Source organism: Lissotriton vulgaris, chromosome 12 (genome assembly GCF_964263255.1).
Source record: "Lissotriton vulgaris chromosome 12, aLisVul1.2, whole genome shotgun sequence".
Taxonomy (NCBI): Eukaryota; Metazoa; Chordata; class Amphibia; order Caudata; family Salamandridae; genus Lissotriton; species Lissotriton vulgaris.
The window spans coordinates 781675396-781696692 of record NC_141700.1 but is presented as its reverse complement, the minus strand read 5'-3'; the positions used below and the strand labels follow the sequence as shown (position 1 = coordinate 781696692).

The 21297-nt window shown below is 52.2% G+C and overlaps 1 protein-coding gene across 1 annotated transcript in view; it reads right to left on the bottom strand.

Moving 5' to 3' along the window:
- Nucleotides 1-21297, bottom strand: part of LOC147678697 (thialysine N-epsilon-acetyltransferase-like) — a 66883-nt gene that overhangs the window by 4604 nt on the left and 40982 nt on the right. The window contains exons 3-5 of the mRNA XM_086946150.1: nucleotides 10052-10135; nucleotides 9614-9715; nucleotides 702-742 (exon numbers count right to left, since the gene is read on the bottom strand). Of these exons, the coding sequence (XP_086802276.1) occupies nucleotides 702-742; nucleotides 9614-9715; nucleotides 10052-10135 (227 nt within the window). The remainder of the gene's footprint in view (nucleotides 1-701; nucleotides 743-9613; nucleotides 9716-10051; nucleotides 10136-21297) is intronic.

The window sequence follows — 21297 nt, the reverse complement described above, 5'->3', positions numbered from 1 at the left end:
TTGTTAATGTTGGTTTATATATATCTATCTATGTATATGTATATATATATATATATATATATGTATGTATATATATCTTGCACATCCATCCTCGGTGTAGTTACTCTGAATGCCAAACCCTCCCTGAGTGCCTATCCTTGCTGAGTTCTAGCTACCTTGTTTCTTTGTGCAGGCTTCCTCTTTGGATCCCTTTTCTCCTCTGACTTCCTGTGTGATCCTGGGCAGTGCTGTGCTCCTCTTTTTCTACTCAGTCACCAGTCCTTGCCCAAGTCCCTGACTGTGTCCCAGACAGTCCTAGGAACATTGTGGTTATGAGTGGCTCCCTTCTGTGCTCGAGAGTGGTAGCTGTGGATCGTTGCGGCCATGATTGGGTTCAGTGCATTCTAAAACATTACATTTTTCACACATTTGTTATGGTTGAACTACTGTATGGAGGCATGGAGACACATTAGCTAATGTTTGAAAAGGAATGTACCAGTGGCAGTAGACACTCTAATGGCCTATCTACACAGCCAGCTCTCTTACCTTGTTGGTGGGAGGATGCAATTAAGGAATGCAGCCTGCTCGTTAAGCGTACTGGTGAGAATATTTTTTACGAGCATAAGAGAAAATTCTCCCAGACCACCCCCCTTCAATTTAAGACCCACTTCTCAAGAGATGATCTATAAACTAAGGTTTACAAAAAAGCCAATAAATCTTACCTTGGCGACCATTTTCATAAACTTCTTGCCGATCCCATGGCCTGCGAAAGAAAGGGAGTAGAGTTCAGTGGAAATTAAATTTGAGCAAAGCGTTAGTGGTATGACTGGGAGATGGCAGCGTTGGACTCATGTAGGCTGCTGGAGAGTAGAGTTAGATGAAAGACTACAAAGACCAGAATGCACCCTGATGGCCAAGTTATGACGCGATGAAAGTGTGAGTCAAATGGCCTACATGAGAGCTGTGACCGTGGTGACCTGGTTATGCATATAAGTCAACACTGGATGCCATGGGTGGGACCTCCCAGTCCTTTTTTCTATGGGGAGACCTTCAGCAGTAGGTTCTTGTAGACCTTAAAGCGTACACAATTTAAGGCCAATATGGCACTCGTGCAATAGGATTTCGGGGGCATGGTCTGTTTTTCCACATATAAAAGCTATTCGGTGTGGCTAAAAAAACTCTACAACATGGCGACCATGTCATAGAAATAATAGATCCACGCTGTGTGATAAAACAACAAGATTCTTTGAAAGGCAGTAACAGCTGTGAAGGTGAAGCTACAGCTAACGAGAGTCTAATTGTAGCGTAAGTAAAGGAAATTGCGTATATGACTGGGGGTATTTTTCAGGGCAAGAAATTAGGAGAAAACCAGTCTTGGGTTGCTTGTGTTCTGGTTCAGGGAGGATCTGACCTTGCAGCTCGGGCTGGATTGTTCCTATTGGGGCCGGTTCAAGGCTGATTAAGGCTGGGTCTAAACTGCGGTGGCGTGGTGAATATGGTGTTGGAATAGTACCCCGAGCGATTGCCAGTGGTGAGACATATTGTAAGCATCATCCCATCACCTTTTGCGTGTTTGCTCCTTTTTTCCTCCCTTTCTACAAATCCACTTTAGCAGGCAGTGTATGTAAGCTCCCCTTTTAGCACCTCTGCTGCTTTACTCTTTCCTATTTGCTCATATTTTAAACATTGTCGCTAATATTTTTTTGTATTTCTCTCTGCGTATATTGTTTTAAAAGGCTCTTCAGAGAGAAACGGCAGCACTACCTAACCACAATGTACAACAACTAAAGAAGAAATCAATTATTTAGCTACAACAATAGTATTTCAGCCTGAGACTATTGTAAGTGCAGATGCTATGTTCTTCTGCCATCTAGTGGTTTGCGGTGGAAAAACATGCTGAATTAAAACAATTTGGACATTGGCGGCCATCTTCTTGTTCAATTTTCTGCCCTTGAGTCCAGACGCATGCGCAATGCCAGATATTGAATATTCCATTTCTTTACAGACTAAACACCTGCGGCACACATATTGTTTTATGTGTGACTGGGGGAGAGTGCCTGAAAAGTTTCAGCGCTCCGTCAACCATATCCTTGTGTTTGCCTTAGAACCTACTCTGCTGGCTTAGCAGCTATGAAAGTAAAGCATTCCTCAGTTCCAAGAACTTTGGTTATTATATAGGAGTTCCTTGGGCCACAATGCTAATTTCTCAGAAATGGATGCCACGTCATGAGTGCATTTCGCAGCGAGTGGATCAGTTTAACTTTTACTCAGGCAGCGTGTGAGTGCACACCTGACAGGGGCTCTCCTTGGAAAAAACAATCCACACAACTTAGGCCCTGATTAGGAATCACGCGGAGCAGAATTACCGTATGCAATTACGCTCCACCTGCTCGTGAGTGGGCCAGTATTCCTGAATGAGATTTTCCCAGGTGTTGGAACACCAGACTGAATTTTACTGGGTGGTAAAATCGCACGAGGCGTTGGTGCAGCAAAAATCAAGCCTCGTCCTCAAAGTTTTTTTCCCTTCCCTATTTATCATACTTAACTCCCTCCACCCCAAGCCACTCAGAGGTCCTACATACATTTACCTCCTATTCATTTTAAAGCCCATAGAATTGGGAATTCTATTCTGTTCCATGACCCGTAATTCCATTTCCACATGTTAATTCCTTTATCTATGGGATGCAGCTCGTAATTCGACGGTACTGATGTGCTCGTGTTAGCGCACAGTAACAAACATTTTGTATGGGGATTTACCACCCAACAAGTACTGTGCAACTCGTAATCAGGGCTTTAATGGTGCAAGGGTTAGAAAACGGAATTCCCTCAAGGATTAAGGGCCATATGTATCAACACATTTTCCCATAGACACAGAATGGGTGAAACCCTTTGATACATCTGGCCCTAACAGAGGTAAAACCAGCCCAACTCTGCCATAGGGCTGGGGAAGTGGTATGACAACCTATGTTTAAGGTTTAGGAAAATACATTTCAAAGAATTCTGGGGGTTATCACAGTCTATGGCAAGCTATATCATTAATCATATGTCCATTTTTTAACTCGTTTGATAAATGTGGCATCTTTTTTAATGTGGATTGCAGTTTGTGTAAAAAAGTGTGCCCTCGCTCGTGTGTGACAGAAAATATTTCCACGTCGGGTTGCTTTAAAACAACACTTTTACACTATTTAAATCTGATAGAAGATATACATGTTCTGCTTTTCTGGTACTTGAGAATGTTAGAAGGGAAGCAATTCAGCTCAAGTCCACAGTACAATCCTATAATATTTTTAAATGTTGTCACAGCTTTGACAATTATTTATTGATGATTGACAGTATGGGAGTGTGTCCCCCCCCTGTTTTTGTATGTAATACATGGCTGTCATGTTGTCCGTCCAGATCAAGACAGCTTTGTTCTGTACTTCTACTTGGAATGTTTTGAGTGCTAAGAATATTGCTAGCAGCTCTAGGTGGTTGATATGGAACAATCGTTGTTGACTGTTCCATTGCCCTTGAGTTGTATGATGTAGGAGATGGGCTCCCCATCCTGAGAGGGATGAGTCTGCTGTGAGCACTAGCTGTGGAACAGGCTCGAGGAACGGCCGCCCCTTTGTCAAGTTTTTGGTGTTCCACCACTGCAGAGAGCGATGTGTGCGGCTGTCTACCAACACCAGGTCTGTTAGTTGCCCTTGTGCCTGGTTCCATTGCTGTGCTAGACATTCTTGTAATGGACGCATCTGTAGTCTTGCATATGGTACTATGAAGATGGAAGATGCCATCATGCCTATTAGTCTCATGAACACTCTGGCTTGGAGAGACTGCTGGTGTTGAAAAATGGAGACTAAGGCTTGAATGCTCTGTATCCTTGCTGGACTGGCATACGCTAGAGCCGTAGACGTGTTTATTGTAGCCCCTAGATACTGATGTATGTGAGAGGGCTGGAGGTGCGACTTGGTGTAGTTTATTGTGAACCCTAAGTCGTGTAATGTTTGAATTGTCTGATGTGTATGTTGGACACACTGATTGAATGACTTGGCTTTTATGAGCCAGTCGTCTAGATAAGGGAAGCCATGTATTTGTTGTCTTCTGAGATGTGCTGCTACTACTGCTAGGCACTTTGTGAATACTCGTGGTGCCGTTGTCACTCCGAATGGAAGGACTTTGAACCTATAATGTTGTCCTTCCAACACAAACCGTAGATACTTCCTGTGATCCGGATGTATAGGAATGTGGAAGTAGGCTTCCTTTAGGTCTAGTGTTGTAAGGAAATCGCCTTGTTACAGCAGTGGGAGCACTTGTTGTAAAGTGATCATATGAAAATGATTTGATTGTATGTAATGATTGAGGGGCCTGAGGTCGAGAATTGGTCTTAGTGTCCCGTCCTTCTTGGGAATTAGAAAATACAGCGGGTAAACCCTGTTCCTTGTTCTTGTACAGGAACTAATTGTATTGCGTCCTTTTGTAGAAGTGACAGAACTTCTTGTTTGAGCAAAGTAAGGTGTTCTGTAGACATTGGACGCTGCTTGATTGGTATGTGTGGAGGAGTTTGGGGGGCAGAGTGAAGTCACTGTTTTGTGGTGGAAGAGGTTCGATTAGTGTTGTTACCCCAACCTTTTCCCTTGTTGTTATTCCCTCTATTTCCTCCTCTAAAATATCCCTTGTTAGAGGATGTTTGTGTGTTGGAATTGAAGGATGTTGTGTTGTCTGCACCGGTTTGTTTGAAGCCCCCTCTATGGAAGGAGCGACAAAAGGAACCTCTAGTTTGTGTAGACTGTAAAGCTCCCATAGATTTGGCAGTGTCTGTATCCTTCTTCATCTTTTCAAGTGCAGTGTCTACCTCTGGTCCAAACAATTGGTTTTGATTAAATGGTTGATTTAAAATGGTAGTTTGGACTTCTTGTTTAAATCCTGAAATGCGTAACCACGCATGTCTTCTAAGTACTACACTAGTATTTACAGCTCTAGATGCAGTATTGGCAACGTCTAGTGCGCACTTAATTGAGGCTTTAGAAATGAGTTTGCCTTTCTGTATAAGATCATTTGCTTGTGCCTTATATTGTTTAGGTAGATGGTCTAGCACTTTCTCTAACTGATCATAATGAGCCCTATTACATTGGGAAAGGAGGGCTTGTGTATTAGCTATACGCTATGTGTTGGTAGCTTGTGTGGCTATTCTTTTGCCTGAGGCATCTATGACCTTAGATTCTTTATCAGGTGGAGGTGCCTCACCTGAAGTTTGTGAGTTTGCTCTCTTCCTAGCATTGGAGATGACTAGGGAATCTAATGGTAGTTGCCCTTTAATGTAGGCTGGATCTGCAGGTGCAGGCCTATATTTTTTCTCAATCCTAGGGTTTAAAATCCTAGTACGTACAGGGTCTTTAAAAATTTCTAGAGCAGGTTTGATGACCCCTTTAATCATCGGGAGAATTTGAACAGATCTCTGTGATTGTTCAAATGTATCTAATAGGAAATCTTTCTCTGCCTCGTCAGAGTGCATAGTGACCCCAGGGTAAATGGCAGCTCTGTTTAATAGGTGCCCAAATCCAATGTTATCTTCTGGGGGAGAAGGCTTTGATGGGTATGACTGTGGGTCAGGAATGTCTGGTATATCCTGTGGGTTTGGGTACTCCCAGACTGTGTCACCTGTAGGGTATGGGAAAGGCTTATCTGGGTCTATCCCTCCTCCTAAACTATACTCACCAACACTTTGAGGTGAGTGTGGTGACAAAAGAGGAGAATGTGAAGGAGAAATCTGTGGTGAATTGTTAAGAGGAGCAGGAGATTAAGGAGAAGGAAGTATAGGTGAAGAAGGATGCATAGGGGATGTGGCAGAGTCCTTCTTCTTGGCAGGAACCACAGGAGTGGATGTTTCATCTGCCTTCCTCTTCTTATGTGGTGTGGTGGACACCTGACCTGTCTTGGGGTCGATGTAGATCTTCTTTTGCAGAGGATCTGGCTGCAAAAGTTCTTCTGCTTGAGAAACCTTTGTCGGCGCTGATTTTTTCGGTACCGGGCGAGGTTGCTGCTTGTCTTTAGCCTTAGGAGTTGTTACAGTGTCCTTTGGAGTAATTTTTGACACCAAGGGTGTTGTTTTCGGTGTCATAGGCTGTTTCGAGGCTTTGGACGCATCGGAATCAGGCCTTGTCGGTTTCTGTATCGAAGACGATGTCTTCGGAGTGGAAGCTGGTCTCCTCAGCTTCGAGGAGTCGGACACTGGCTTCGTACCCTTGTCTTTAGAAGTCAACGGTTTCGGAGCCGAGACTTCTTTCGGTTTCGGTGCCGAGGGAGCTAGTGGGATCGGCACATGCGGCTTGCTTGGTACCGAGGTACCGGAAGGCTTAGTTAGATTCTTCGGAGCTCGATGGCGGAGCTGTCAAAGTGGTTTTTCGGTCGCGACTGGGCCCCGGAGGCAGAGTGTTGACCTTTGCCTTCAATCTGGGTGCTGTGTGTGGTGCCGGGGCAGTAGTACTCACGCGCTGACTCGATGGTATGGAGTCATCTGAGCCGTCTGCCTCTGATACGATCTGGAGATCATCTGAATCCTCTTCGGGAACGAGCAGAACCTCCTCATCGAAGATATCCACCGGTTCCGGAGGTGATCTCTGCATGTCGTGTCGACGGGCCCTCCGATCTCTGATGGTTTTTTGGGATCGAAAGGACACACAGGCTGTAAAGCTGGATTCATCGTGTTCTAACGATAAGCAAGGTTGCAGAGCTCGTGGTGGTCACTGCCTGGAAACTTTGCTCCACACCCGGGGCATTTCTTAAATGGCGTTCTTTCCATAAGGTGTAGGCCTCACGGCATGGATAGGCCCAACGGCCCGCGTCGACGACCGGAATCGGGCTGATGGAATCGAAACGATGGTAGTCGGTATCGAAGTTAATTTGAAGAGTTTTGAGAAATCTTTTGCGCTTCGAAGTGCTTGAAAAGTCGATTTCTAGCCGGAGCGGAAAACTTTCATCCGAGCCCAGTGGCGGAAAAAAACTATCTAAGGATGGAGCCGATGCCCATGCGCACTATCGTCCAAGGCAGGAGTCACCTATCTTGTGACTACAAAATACTTCTTCTAAGACGACAACAACATGCAATCATCCGAGCCCAACACCAGGTGGCGATCTAATGCATAGTGTAGTATCTGCAGCTCATATGCCTCGAACATACAGTTCTATTGTCCAGGTACATAAAGGATATTCAGGTAATCCCAAACTTTCCTTAATATTATTAGCTGTGTTACATGCAGGTGTACCATCTGGAGGTGAAGATTTACTTGAGTCAAGATGAAACATAGGGACATCCTATGGATCTGCTCTATAATCCTACCAAGTATCATCTTGCTGGCCATGATGTCTGTATCCCCAGAAAGTGGCAGTGGTTCTGCGACTCTGTGCTGGTCATAGTCTGTATAAATGGATGTGCTGGAGACATTTAAGGAGAGGTGTGGGTGGCATGGTCTAGTCTGTTCATGGTGTAAATGGCACTTTATCTGGCTGCTTAATTTTGGGGAAGGAGTATGCCCTAATATCTTAAAAGGTTGCTCTGCAAATGTTAGCATCCACTTCTTGTGCGTAGGATTAGTAGTGGAAAGCGGTTGTGCTACTATATGCCCTGTCGGGGGATCAGTATATATGGTAATGAGTCTGTGTTCAGGTTGCTCACCCTCTTCAGTTTCGGAGGTCGAAGTCTGTTTTGTCATCAACTTCGATGCCAACGCTGGCTCAGTGTCCTCTCAGACTCAAGGCTGGATTTTTCAGTGTCAAGCTTCATCGAGCATCGAGGGACTTTTTTGGTTCTCACTACCATTCCTATGTGATTCTTAGAGTTTATCCATTTGTATCTCTTCCTTGAGTGACTTTACAACTTGTACATCTGCAATTTTTCTGTTTGTATCTCTTCCTTGAGTGACTTTACAACTTGTACATTTGCATTTTTTTCTGTTTGTATCTTTTATGTAACTCATGTAATCCTAAGTCCTTATGTATCGCAACTAGTTCTTATATAAGGCGCTCTGACACCTTCGGCTAATGTTCGCGCTATATAAAATCGCATTAAATAAAAAAAATTGGTAATCATTTTTTATAGGTAGTTCCTTCAGCAAAGGCATGGTGCTGTCAGGGCCAATCCTTGACCTGGAGCCAATGCTTCTTTGGTGGTCAATCTCCGGAGGAAGGACTCCTCTTGACCATGACTAGTGTCCTACTGAGGTCCACGGTGTGGGCCCCCAAACTTTTAGTCACAGTCATTGCAAGGGGGATACATTGCTTCTCCTCTGTTTGATATCTGTGCTACCAGATAAACCTGTTCTTTGGTGTCGGAACATAGTCCATCGACGTCACAGGAGACCACGGCAGATGGAGACCCAGCAGAGCCCTGGTGCTGCATCAAGGAATAATGCTCCCAGCTTCTGTCCTGTTGGCCGTCTGCGCTACCAGATGAACCCGCCCTTTCAACGTCAGATTTTAGTTCACTGTCATCCTCAGCGACCACAGTATATGTAGACTCTGCAGAGTCATGGTGCTGCATCGTGATATAATGGGCCCAGCGACTGTCCTTTTGGTACGGACTGATTGTTTTGATCTGAAGGCCAAACAGATTGCCTTATTGTGAACGATATAGATTTGGAATGCTGGTCTGACCACAAGAATTTGCTGTTATGTCAAGAGAAACATTAACCTGGTGTGTTTTACATTCCCTCGCCTATACTAGTCCTTTTTATATGAGCTGGTCCCAGGCTCGTCAAACAATTTGGTTTCGACATGGTGGTTGTAGCGATGTTGTCTTGATGTTTTCTGTTTCAATGCTCAGTGTCTTGGTTGAAGGTGTTCATATTGTGCAGCGCCAAGAGTAATGTCTTTTGGTGCACAGGGGTTGTGAGCTGTGGAAATGTCCAAACCCAATGGCAGAAAAAAAACAATCTAGTGCAGTCTGTATCCTGCTGCATTGTGGGTTTCAGGGAAGGTATGATGGGTCACCTCAAAGCGGAAAAACTGAAATTCCTTCTTCGAAGGAAAGCTATATGCAAACTCTGAGCCCAACACTAGCTGACAGGAGTGACCTACAGCAGCACATGCAACAAAACGACATGATAACCTTGCTAAGAGTCCACTTTTACATGACCACCATATGAGATAGAATCCAATGCCATGGAGTTTAGGGGACAAGGGTGTAGAAATAACAAGGTGTAAGTCTATAGTGAGGGAGGGCGCAACTTTTAAGTTTCAGGAGTGTTACTTCTTGTTACGGAAGCCTGCGTTACAGGATTGCTCCCAGCAGAAAGAACCATATCATGGTGCATGCTGGACACAATACCAGGAGCAAAGACTTCATTCACTGCTCTGCGTTCATTCTCAGCTCATGACACTTCTCACAGCATTTACATCATACACACACATTTGTCAAATGTGTTATCTCTGAGGAAGAGCAGGCACATAAAAGAAAGAAAAAATATGATGCAGCAGGCCACTGGAATGCTCGGATCCTGACTGTGTTTGAAGTGTACATGCATTCATATAGAAGATGTGGCCTTGCTTTTTGTTGCAATAATGAGTGTATCCATGAACTCGCTATTTCATGCGAGCTTGCTCTTTCGAGAACATAACGCTGACCATTCGTGCCACATGCTCCCCATCCTGTTCCTACCTCTGAATTCTGGCATGACGTAGATGTCTTCCAGGTAGACAATGCGACCCTTCCAGCTACTGTAGCTGAAGACAAACATGGCATGGCCAACAATGCTGAAACCTGAGGAAGAGCAACAATTAACAGTGAGGAAAGGGTTTGAAACAAGTCAGCCAAACTTTATCTTTTTTTTTCTTTTCCAATATTCACTCACTGGTATGATGTTGCAAACAAACCATACTGTGAAGCTAGAAGTGTAGAAAGTTGGGACATTTAGTAAATGTTGAAGTGAGAAGATGCAGCTTTCGGTTTCCTCTAACACACTCGAGCTCACTCACATGCCCTGCTCTCTCCACCCACAGTTTCTCACTCTCTGGCAGCCCTTTGACCTTTGTTGAATTGCCCTGGTCTATTTCTCATCAAAAATCAAGGTACCATGGAATGAATGATGTTCATTACCTTCTTTGCTTGTCTGTCCTGAGGGGAGTTCAGCAACCAGGCATCTGTAGGCAGGGTTGTCTGTGAAGCCATCCTCCGTCAGCACTAGGTGTCAGAGAAAAAGGAAGAGACTTAGGAGGAGAAGAGAAACACGAAAGAGCGGCTGAAGGAGAGGTAAAACAGAAGCAAGTCATCTGCATGGAAAGCACTTTGAGGAACTGGCAAAAAGCAGGGAATACAATCTGAACGCTTTTATTCGCCCATCCGGAAGAGGAGGAGTGGAGCTTCTGGAGGACCTCACTGGGTGAGGATGTTCTTAGTGGCGGAAGGTGGCTCTACCAGGAGAGGAGTCTATGCCGACTGTGTGCACCAGGATCAGCGACAGAGAGAGCGTGAACGAGAATTGGCAAGCAGCGCTAGTGCCTTGCCTGGAGTGCAGTGAACGCCCAAATGTAACGGGGGCCGAGGTGGCATAGAACATTAACAGCCGCCAACAGCTTGAGCCACACCTGCTCTCCCCAGTGCCCAAGGAATTGCACAAGGCAGAGGTGAAGGGGAGGAGCAACCACAAAGGCAGACCCCCCACCCCCTAAGATCAAAGGAGGTGGCAAAGGAGCAGCTGGAGCACCCTAAGGACCCGCTGCCAGCGCATCGCGCTTTACAAAATACTGGATTTTATTTAATCAACCCTAGCAAGCGGCAAAAGGGTGCTCAAAAGGAGAGCGAGAGCACGGGAGCACAGAGTGCGACCTAGAGAGCTGCAGAACCTCGGTAAGAGCCAAAGGGGGAAGGCCAAAGGCCAGCAGTGGCCAGATTTCCACTGCATGTTCGTTGAGCCCCGAGCCTGCGGAAGTAGATCTGAATAAGGCTTGCAGAAAGGGGAAACTCCCCTACCTAGTCCCGCCTGCTGGGTGGAATACAGCTCTCTGCCTGTTGTACCCTAACCTCATTACCCTCAAGATTTCTAAAGCCCTCCCGCAAACTCTAAGTCATCCTTAGCCTTCCCACATACCAAGCTGTATGTAACACTCTCCCAGGGAACTACAACAACTAAACAAGACAAACGACGGAGGTCAGGTCGATCCTCCTAGTCTCAGTATGACCAAAAGGAAAACCACCATCCGGTCAAAATCAGCCTTGGAGGGGAAAGATTGGAAAGACTCTCTCAAACCTTAAGCTCCGCAGAATACTTGGAAAACTGCAGAGGCAACCTCAGCACCGAAGACTCCTTTAAAGGTTCCAACAGCAGGTCGCATCAGGTACTTTTTATGGGTTCTACCTACTCACGGCGTTTCACCTCCTGCATCGACTCTGCTATTCACAAGCGACCGCGACAGGAAAGAGTGGGTCCTCCTCATACACACACTTTCATATTACACATACAGTAAGAAGCAATGTGGAAGACCAGCAAACCACCACCCTTGCCGGGAGTCCACCCGCCGACCCCAACGCCGCCGCCAGCAACCTCAGACACTGGATCGACGACTGTGCCAACACCATCGCCCCGGTCAAGAATCCCACCAACAGACGCACCAAGCTGGTTCACCGCAGACCTCCAGACCTCAAAACAAAACTGCCGAAAATTGGAGAAGAAATGGCACCGCAAACAAACATTGGAGAACCATGCAGCCCACAAGAACAACATGCGCCAACACCATCACCTCATCAGATCCGCCAAAAAGACCTCCTTCAACGACCGCCTCGACAACAACGCTCACAACAGCAAAGAGCTCTTCAACATTGTGAAGGAACTCTCCAACCCCAGCTCCAACACGAACGACATCCCACCATCGCAAGACCTGTGCAACTCCCTCGCCTCCTTCTTCCACCGCTGGATCCCAGACATCCACAACAGCTTCGACAACCAGACCACCTCGCAAGCTAACGACACCTCGGACCCCACAGCCACCACCCACAGCGACCCCCTGCTCACCTGGACTAACATCAACGACGACGACACCATCAAAATCATGAGCACCATCCACTTCGGCTCCCCAGCAGACCCGTGCCCTCACCACATCTTCAACAAAGCCAGCGCCACCATCGCACCCCACCTCCGCAAGGCCATCAACATTTTCTTCGATACTGCGACCTTCCTGGAGAGCTGGAGGCATGCCGAAATCAACGCCCTGCTCAAGAAACCCAATGCAGACCCGAGGGACCTCAAGAACTTCCGGCCCATCTCCCTGCTCTCGTTCCCGACGAAGGTCATCGAGAAAACTGTCAACGAACAGCTGACCGGCTACCTCGAGGAGAACAACATCCTGGACCCGTCCCAGTCCGGGTTCCGCAGCAACTAAAGCACCAAAACGGCCCTCATCGCCGCTACCGATGACATCAGGGCCCTGCTGGATAACGGCGAGGCCCTCATCCTCCTGGACCTATCAGCCGCTTTCGACACAGTCTGCCACCGCACCCTATGCACTCGCCTCCACGATGCAGGAACCCGAGGTAAAGCACTGGACTGGACCACTTCCTTCCTCTCCGGCAGAGCACAGACCGTCCGCCTCCCTCCCTTCCGATCCAAAGCCACCAAGATCATCTGCGGCATACTCCAAGGATCCTCCCTCAGCCTGACGTTGTTCAACATCTACATGACCCACTCGTCCACGTCGCCAGACTGCACAACCTCAACATCATCTCCTAAGCCGACAACACCCAGCTAATCCTCTCACTCACCAAGGACCCTCTCACCGCCAAAACCAACATCCACGAAGGAATGAAAGCAGTCGCCAACTGGATGAAGCTGAACTTGGACAAGACAGAGCCACCCCTTCAGCCTGGGACAACTCCTGGTGGCCGACTGTCCTGGGAGCAGCACCGACACCCACCGACCACGCACGCAACCTGGGATTCGATTCAACACTCTTCATGACCAAGCAAGTCAACGCCATCTCATCCTCCTGATTCAACATCCTCTACCTGCTCCGAAAGATCTACAGGTGGATCCCCACCGACACCAGAAGAACGGCCACCCAGGCCCTTGTCAGCAGCAGACGACTACAGAAACGCCCTCTACGCTAGAGCCCCGGCCAAACTGCTGAAACAACTGCAATGCATAGAGAATGCCTCTGCACGCCTGATCCTCGACATCCCTCGCCACAGCCACATCACACCCCACCTGAGAGACCTGCACTGGCTTCCCGTCAAAAGAGAATCACCTTCAAGCTCCTCACCCACGCACACAAAGCACTCCACAACACCGGACCAGCATACCTCAACAAACGACTCGCCTTCTACACCCCAATCTGCCAGCTCCGCTCCGCCGACCTCGCCACCGTCCCCTGCATCCGGAGAGCGACCACCCGCGGCAGCTCCTTCTTCTACCTCGCCGCCAAATCAACACCCTCCCCATCCTCCTACAGCAGACCGAAGACCTAGTAACCTTCAGGAGGCTACTCAAGACCTGGCAGTTCGAGCAGTAGCAGCAAACCGCCCCCCCCAACCCCCACCTCACCCCCCAGTGCCTTGAGACCCTCACGGGTGAGTAGCGCGCTTTACGAATGTCTTGATTGATTGATTGAAGCTAAACTCTCTAGCCTGCACCTTTAATAACTGGTGAGTTCGCATGCGGGGTTAGACCGATGAATGGATGAATGAGTATGTGACTACATGGACGGGTGAGTGACTTGCAAATGGATTTATGAAGGATTGAGTAAGAGAGCGGCACTGATAGTAAGAAGGAGTGAGCTCCTGCCACAAAAGGGATCATGTCCACTTCTCGCATCCTGGCCTGTGCCAGTCAACGAGCACTCACCGATCATGCCCACTCCTCCTGGCCTGTGCCAGCCACCCAGCACTCACCGATCATGCACACCCATCCTGGCCAGTGCCAGCACCCAGCACTCACTGATCATGCCCAATCATCCTGGCCGTGCCAGCCACCCAGCACTCACTAATCATGCCCACTCACCCTGGCCTGTGCCAGCCACCCAGCACTCACTAATCATGCCCACTCACCCTGGCCTGTGCCAGCCACTCAGCACTCACTGATCATGCCCACTCATCCTGGCCGTGCCAGCCACTCAGCACTCACCGATCATGCCCACTCATCCTGGCCGTGCCAGCCACTCAGCACTCACCGATCATGCCCACTCACCCTGGCCTGTGCCAGCCACCCAGCACTCACTGATCATGCCCAATCATCCTGGCCGTGCCAGCCACCCAGCACTCACTAATCATGCCCACTCACCCTGGCCTGTGCCAGCCACCCAGCACTCACTGATCATGCCCACTCATCCTGGCCGTGCCAGCCACCCAGCACTCACTAATCATGCCCACTCACCCTAGCCTGTGCCAGCCACCCAGCACTCACCGATCATGCCCACTCACCCTGGCCTGTGCCAGCCACCCAGCACTCACTGATCATGCACACCCATCCTGGACTGTGCCAGCCACCCAGCACTCACTAATCATGCCCACTCACCCTAGCCTGTGCCAGCCACCCAGCACTCACTGATCATGCCCACTCACCCTGGCCTGTGCCAGCCACCCAGCACTCACTAATCATGCCCACTCACCCTGGCCTGTGCCAGCCACCCAGCACTCACTAATCATGCACACTCATCCTGGACTGTGCCAGCCACCCAGCACTCACTGATCATGCCCACTCACCCTGGCCTGTGCCAGCCACCCAGCACTCACTAATCATGCCCACTCAACCTGGCCTGTGCCAGCCACCGAGCGCTCACTGATCGTGCTCACTCATCCTGGCCTGTGCCAGCCACCGAGCACTTACTGGTCATGCCCACCCATCCTGGACTGTGCCAGCCACCGAGCACTCACTGATCATGCACACTCATCCTGGACTGTGCCAGCCACCCAGCACTCACTGATCATGCCCACTCACCCTGGCCTGTGCCAGCCACCCAGCACTCACTAATCATGCCCACTCAACCTGGCCTGTGCCAGCCACCGAGCGCTCACTGATCGTGCTCACTCATCCTGGCCTGTGCCAGCCACCGAGCACTTACTGGTCATGCCCACCCATCCTGGCCTGTGCCAGCCACCCAGCACTCACTAATCATGCACACTCATCCTGGACTGTGCCAGCCACCCAGCACTCACTGATCATGCCCACTCACCCTGGCCTGTGCCAGCCACCCAGCACTCACTAATCATGCCCACTCAACCTGGCCTGTGCCAGCCACCGAGCGCTCACTGATCGTGCTCACTCATCCTGGCCTGTGCCAGCCACCGAGCACTTACTGGTCATGCCCACCCATCCTGGACTGTGCCAGCCACCGAGCACTCACTGATCATGCTCACTCATCCTGGCCTGTGCCAGCCACCGAGCACTCACTGATCATGCTCACTCATCCTGGCCTGTGCCAGCCACCGAGCACTCACTGATCGTGCTCACCCATCCTGGACTGTGCCACCCAGCACTCATCAATCATGCCCACTCATCCTGGCTGTGCCAGCCACTCAGCACTCACTGATCATGCCCACTCACCCTGGCCTGTGCCAGCCACCCAGCACTCACCGATCATGCACACTCACCCTGGCCTGTGCCAGCCACCCAGCACTCACTAATCATGCCCACTCATCCTGGCCTGTGCCAGCCACCGAGCACTCACTGATCATGCCCACTCACCCTGGCCTGTGCCAGCCACTCAGCACTCACTGATCATGCCCACTCACCCTGGCCTGTGCCAGCCACCCAGCACTCACTGATCATGCCCACTCACCCTGGCCGTGCCAGCCACCCAGCACTCACTGATCATGCCCATTCATCCTGGACTGTGCCAGCCACCCAGCACTCACTGATCATGCCCACTCACCCTGGCCTGTGCCAGCCACCCAGCACTCACTGATCATGCCCACTCACCCTGGCCGTGCCAGCCACCCAGCACTCACTAATCATGCCCACTCATCCTGGACTGTGCCAGCCACCCAGCACTCACTGATCATGCCCATTCATCCTGGCCGTGCCAGCCACTCAGCACTCACTGATCATGCCCACTCATCCTGGCCGTGCCAGCCACTCAGCACTCACTGATCATGCCCACTCATCCTGGCTGTGCCAGCCACTCAGCACTCACTGATCATGCCCACTCACCCTGGCCTGTGCCAGCCACCCAGCACTCACTGATCATGCACACTCACCCTGGCCTGTGCCAGCCACCCAGCACTCACTAATCATGCCCACTCACCCTGGCCGTGCCAGCCACTCAGCACTCACTGATCATGCCCACTCATCCTGGCTGTACCAGCCACTCAGCACTCACTGATCATGCCCACTCACCCTGGCCTGTGCCAGCCACTCAGCACTCACTGATCATGCCCACTCACCCTGGCCTGTGCCAGCCACCCAGCACTCACTGATCATGCACACTCACCCTGGCCTGTGCCAGCCACCCAGCACTCACTAATCATGCCCACTCACCCTGGCCTGTGCCGGCCACCCAGCACTCACTAATCATGCCCACTCACCCTGGCCTGTGCCAGCCACCCAGCACTCACTGATCATGCCCACCCATCCTGGCCTGTGCCAGCCACCCAGCACTCACTGATCATGCCCACTCATCCTGGCCTGTGCCAGCCAGCAAGCAGTCACTGATCATGCCCACCCATCCTGGCCTGTGCCAGCCACCCAGCACCCACTGTTCATGCCCACCCATCCTGACCTGTGCCAGCCACCCAGCACCCACTGATCATGCCCACCCATCCTGGCCTTTGCCTGACACTCAGCACCCACTGATCATGCCCACCCATCCTGGCCTGTGCCAGCCACTCAGCACTCACTAATCATGCCCACTCACCCTGGCCTGTGCCAGCCACCCAGCACTCACTGATCATGCCCACTCATCCTGGACTGTGCCAGCCACCCAGCACTCACTGATCATGCCCACTCATCCTGGACTGTGCCAGCCACCCAGCACTCACTGATCATGCCCACTCATCCTGGCCTGTGCCAACCACCGAGCACTCACTGATCATGCACACTCACCCTGGCCTGTGCCAGCCACCCAGCACTCACTGATCATGCACACTCATCCTGGACTGTGCCAGCCACCCAGCACTCACTGATCATGCCCACTCATCCTGGACTGTGCCAGCCACCCAGCACTCACTAATCATGCCCACTCACCCTGGCCTGTGCCAGCCACCCAGCACTCACTGATCATGCCCACTCATCCTGGACTGTGCCAGCCACCCAGCACTCACTGATCATGCACACTCACCCTGGCCTGTGCCAGCCACCCAGCACTCACTGATCATGCCCACTCATCCTGGCCGTGCCAGCCACTCAGCACTCACCGATCATACACACTCATCCTGGCCTGTGCCAACCACCGAGCACTCACTGATCATGCACACTCACCCTGGCCTGTGCCAGCCACCCAGCACTCACTGATCATGCCCACTCACCCTGGCCTGTGCCAGCCACCGAGCACTCACTAATCATGCCCACTCATCCTGGCCGTGCCAGCCACCCAGCACTCACTGATCATGCCCACTCATCCTGGACTGTGCCAGCCACCCAGCACTCACTAATCATGCCCACTCACCCTGGCCTGTGCCAGCCACCCAGCACTCACTGATCATGCCCACTCATCCTGGCCTGTGCCAGCCACCCAGCACTCACTGATCATGCCCACTCACCCTGGCCTGTGCCAGCCACCCAGCACTCACTGATCATGCCCACTCACCCTGGCCTGTGCCAGCCACCCAGCACTCACTAATCATGCCCACTCACCCTGGCCTGTGCCAGCCACCCAGCACTCACTAATCATGCACACTCACCCTGGCCTGTGCCAGCCACCCAGCACTCACTGATCATGCCCACTCATCCTGGCCGTGCCAGCCACTCAGCACTCACCGATCATGCACACTCACCCTGGCCTGTGCCAGCCACCCAGCACTCACTGATCATGCACACTCACCCTGGCCTGTGCCAGCCACCCAGCACTCACTGATCATGCCCACTCATCCTGGACTGTGCCAGCCACCCAGCACTCACTAATCATGCCCACTCACCCTGGCCTGTGCCAGCCACCCAGCACTCACTGATCATGCCCACTCATCCTGGACTGTGCCAGCCACCCAGCACTCACTGATCATGCACACTCATCCTGGCCTGTGCCAGCCACCCAGCACTCACTAATCATGCCCACTCATCCTGGCCGTGCCAGCCACTCAGCACTCACCGATCATGCCCACTCACCCTGGCCTGTGCCAGCCACCCAGCACTCACTAATCATGCCCACTCACCCTGGACTGTGCCAGCCACCCAGCACTCACTGATCATGCACACTCATCCTGGCCTGTGCCAGCCACCCAGCACTCACTAATCATGCCCACTCATCCTGGCCGTGCCAGCCACTCAGCACTCACCGATCATGCCCACTCACCCTGGCCTGTGCCAGCCACCCAGCACTCACTAATCATGCCCACTCATCCTGGCCGTGCCAGCCACCCAGCACTCACTGATCATGCCCACTCACCCTGGCCGTGCCAGCCACCCAGCACTCACTGATCATGCCCACTCATCCTGGCCGTGCCAGCCACCCAGCACTCACTGATCATGCCCACTCACCCTGGACTGTGCCAGCCACCCAGCACTCACTAATCATGCCCACTCACCCTGGCCTGTGCCAGCCACCCAGCACTCACTGATCATGCCCACTCATCCTGGCCGTGCCAGCCACGCAGCACTCACTGATCATACACACTCATCCTGGCCTGTGCCAGCCACTCAGCACTCACTAATCATGCCCACTCACCCTGGCCTGTGCCAGCCACCGAGCACTCACTGATCATGCCCACTCACCCTGGCCTGTGCCAGCCACCCAGCACTCACTGATCATGCCCACTCATCCTGGCCGTGCCAGCCACGCAGCACTCACTGATCATACACACTCATCCTGGCCTGTGCCAGCCACTCAGCACTCACTAATCATGCCCACTCACCCTGGCCTGTGCCAGCCACCGAGCACTCACTGATCATGCCCACTCACCCTGGCCTGTGCCAGCCACTCAGCACTCACTAATCATGCCCACTCACCCTGGCCTGTGCCAGCCACTCAGCACTCACTGATCATGCACACTCACCCTGGCCTGTGCCAGCCACTCAGCACTCACTAATCATGCCCACTCACCCTGGCCTGTGCCAGCCACCCAGCACTCACTGATCATGCCCACTCATCCTGGCCGTGCCAGCCACTCAGCACTCACTGATCATGCACACTCACCCTGGCCTGTGCCAGCCACTCAGCACTCACTGATCATGCACACTCACCCTGGCCTGTGCCAGCCACCCAGCACTCACTAATCATGCCCACTCACCCTGGCCTGTGCCAGCCACCCAGCACTCACTAATCATGCCCACTCACCCTGGCCTGTGCCAGCCACCCAGCACTCACTAATCATGCCCACTCACCCTGGCCTGTGCCAGCCACCCAGCACTCACTAATCATGCACACTCACCCTGGCCTGTGCCAGCCACCCAGCACTCACTAATCATGCCCACTCACCCTGGCCTGTGCCAGCCACCCAGCACTCACTAATCATGCCCACTCACCCTGGCCTGTGCCAGCCACCCAGCACTCACTGATCATGCACACCCATCCTGGCCTGTGCCAGCCACTCAGCACTCACCGATCATGCCCACTCATCCTGGCCGTGCCAACCACCGAGCACTCACTGATCATGCACACTCACCCTGGCCTGTGCCAGCCACCCAGCACTCACTGATCATGCCCACTCACCCTGGCCTGTGCCAACCACCGAGCACTCACTGATCATGCCCACTCACCCTGGCCTGTGCCAACCACCGAGCACTCACTGATCATGCCCACTCACCCTGGCCTGTGCCAGCCACCCAGCACTCACTGATCATGCCCACTCACCCTGGCCTGTGCCAGCCACCCAGCACTCACTGATCATGCCCACTCACCCTGGCCTGTGCCAACCACCGAGCACTCACTGATCATGCCCGCTCATCCTGGCCTGTGCCAGCCACTCAGCACTCACTGATCATGCCCACTCACCCTGGCCTGTGCCAGCCACCCAGCACTCACTGATCATGCCCACTCACCCTGGCCTGTGCCAACCACCGAGCACTCACTGATCATGCCCACTCACCCTGGCCTGTGCCAACCACCGAGCACTCACTGATCATGCCCACTCAACCTGGCCTGTGCCAGCCACTCAGCACTCACTGATCATGCCCACTCACCCTGGCCTGTGCCAACCACCGAGCACTCACTGATCATGCCCACTCACCCTGGCCTGTGCCAGCCACCCAGCACTCACTAATCATGCCCACTCACCCTGGCCTGTGCCAACCACCGAGCACTCACTGATCATGCCCACTCACCCTGGCCTGTGCCAGCCACTCAGCACTCACTGATCATGCCCACTCATCCTGGCCGTGCCAGCCACCCAGCACTCACTAATCATGCCCACTCACCCTAGCCTGTGCCAGCCACCCAGCACTCACTGATCATACACACTCATCCTGGACTGTGCCAGCCACCCAGCACTCACTAATCATGCCCACTCACCCTGGCCTGTGCCAGCCACCCAGCACTCACTAATCATGCCCACTCACCCTGGCCTGTGCCAGCCACTCAGCACTCACCGATCATGCCCACTCATCCTGGCCGTGCCAGCCACTCAGCACTCACCGATCATACACACTCATCCTGGCCTGTGCCAGCCACTCAGCACTCACCGATCATGCCCACTCATCCTGGCCGTGCCAGCCACTCAGCACTCACCGATCATGCCCACTCATCCTGGCCGTGCCAGCCACCCAGCACTCACTGATCATACACACTCATCCTGGACTGTGCCAGCCACCCAGCACTCACTGATCATGCCCACTCATCCTGGTCTGTGCCAGCCACCCAGCACTCACTGATCATGCCCACTCACCCTGGACTGTGCCAGCCACCCAGCACTCACTAATCATGCCCACTCACCCTGGCCTGTGCCGGCCACCTAGCACTCAAGCACTCACTGATCATGCCCACTCATCCTGGTCTGTGCCAGCCACCCAGCACTCACTGATCATGCCCACTCACCCTGGACTGTGCCAGCCACCCAGCACTCACTGATCATGCCCATTCATCCTGGCCGTGCCAGCCACCCAGCACTCACTGATCATGCCCACTCACCCTGGCCGTGCCAGCCACCCAGCACTCACCGATCATGCCCACTCATCCTGGCCGTGCCAGCCACCCAGCACTCACTGATCATACACACTCATCCTGGCCGTGCCAGCCACCCAGCACTCACTAATCATGCCCACTCACCCT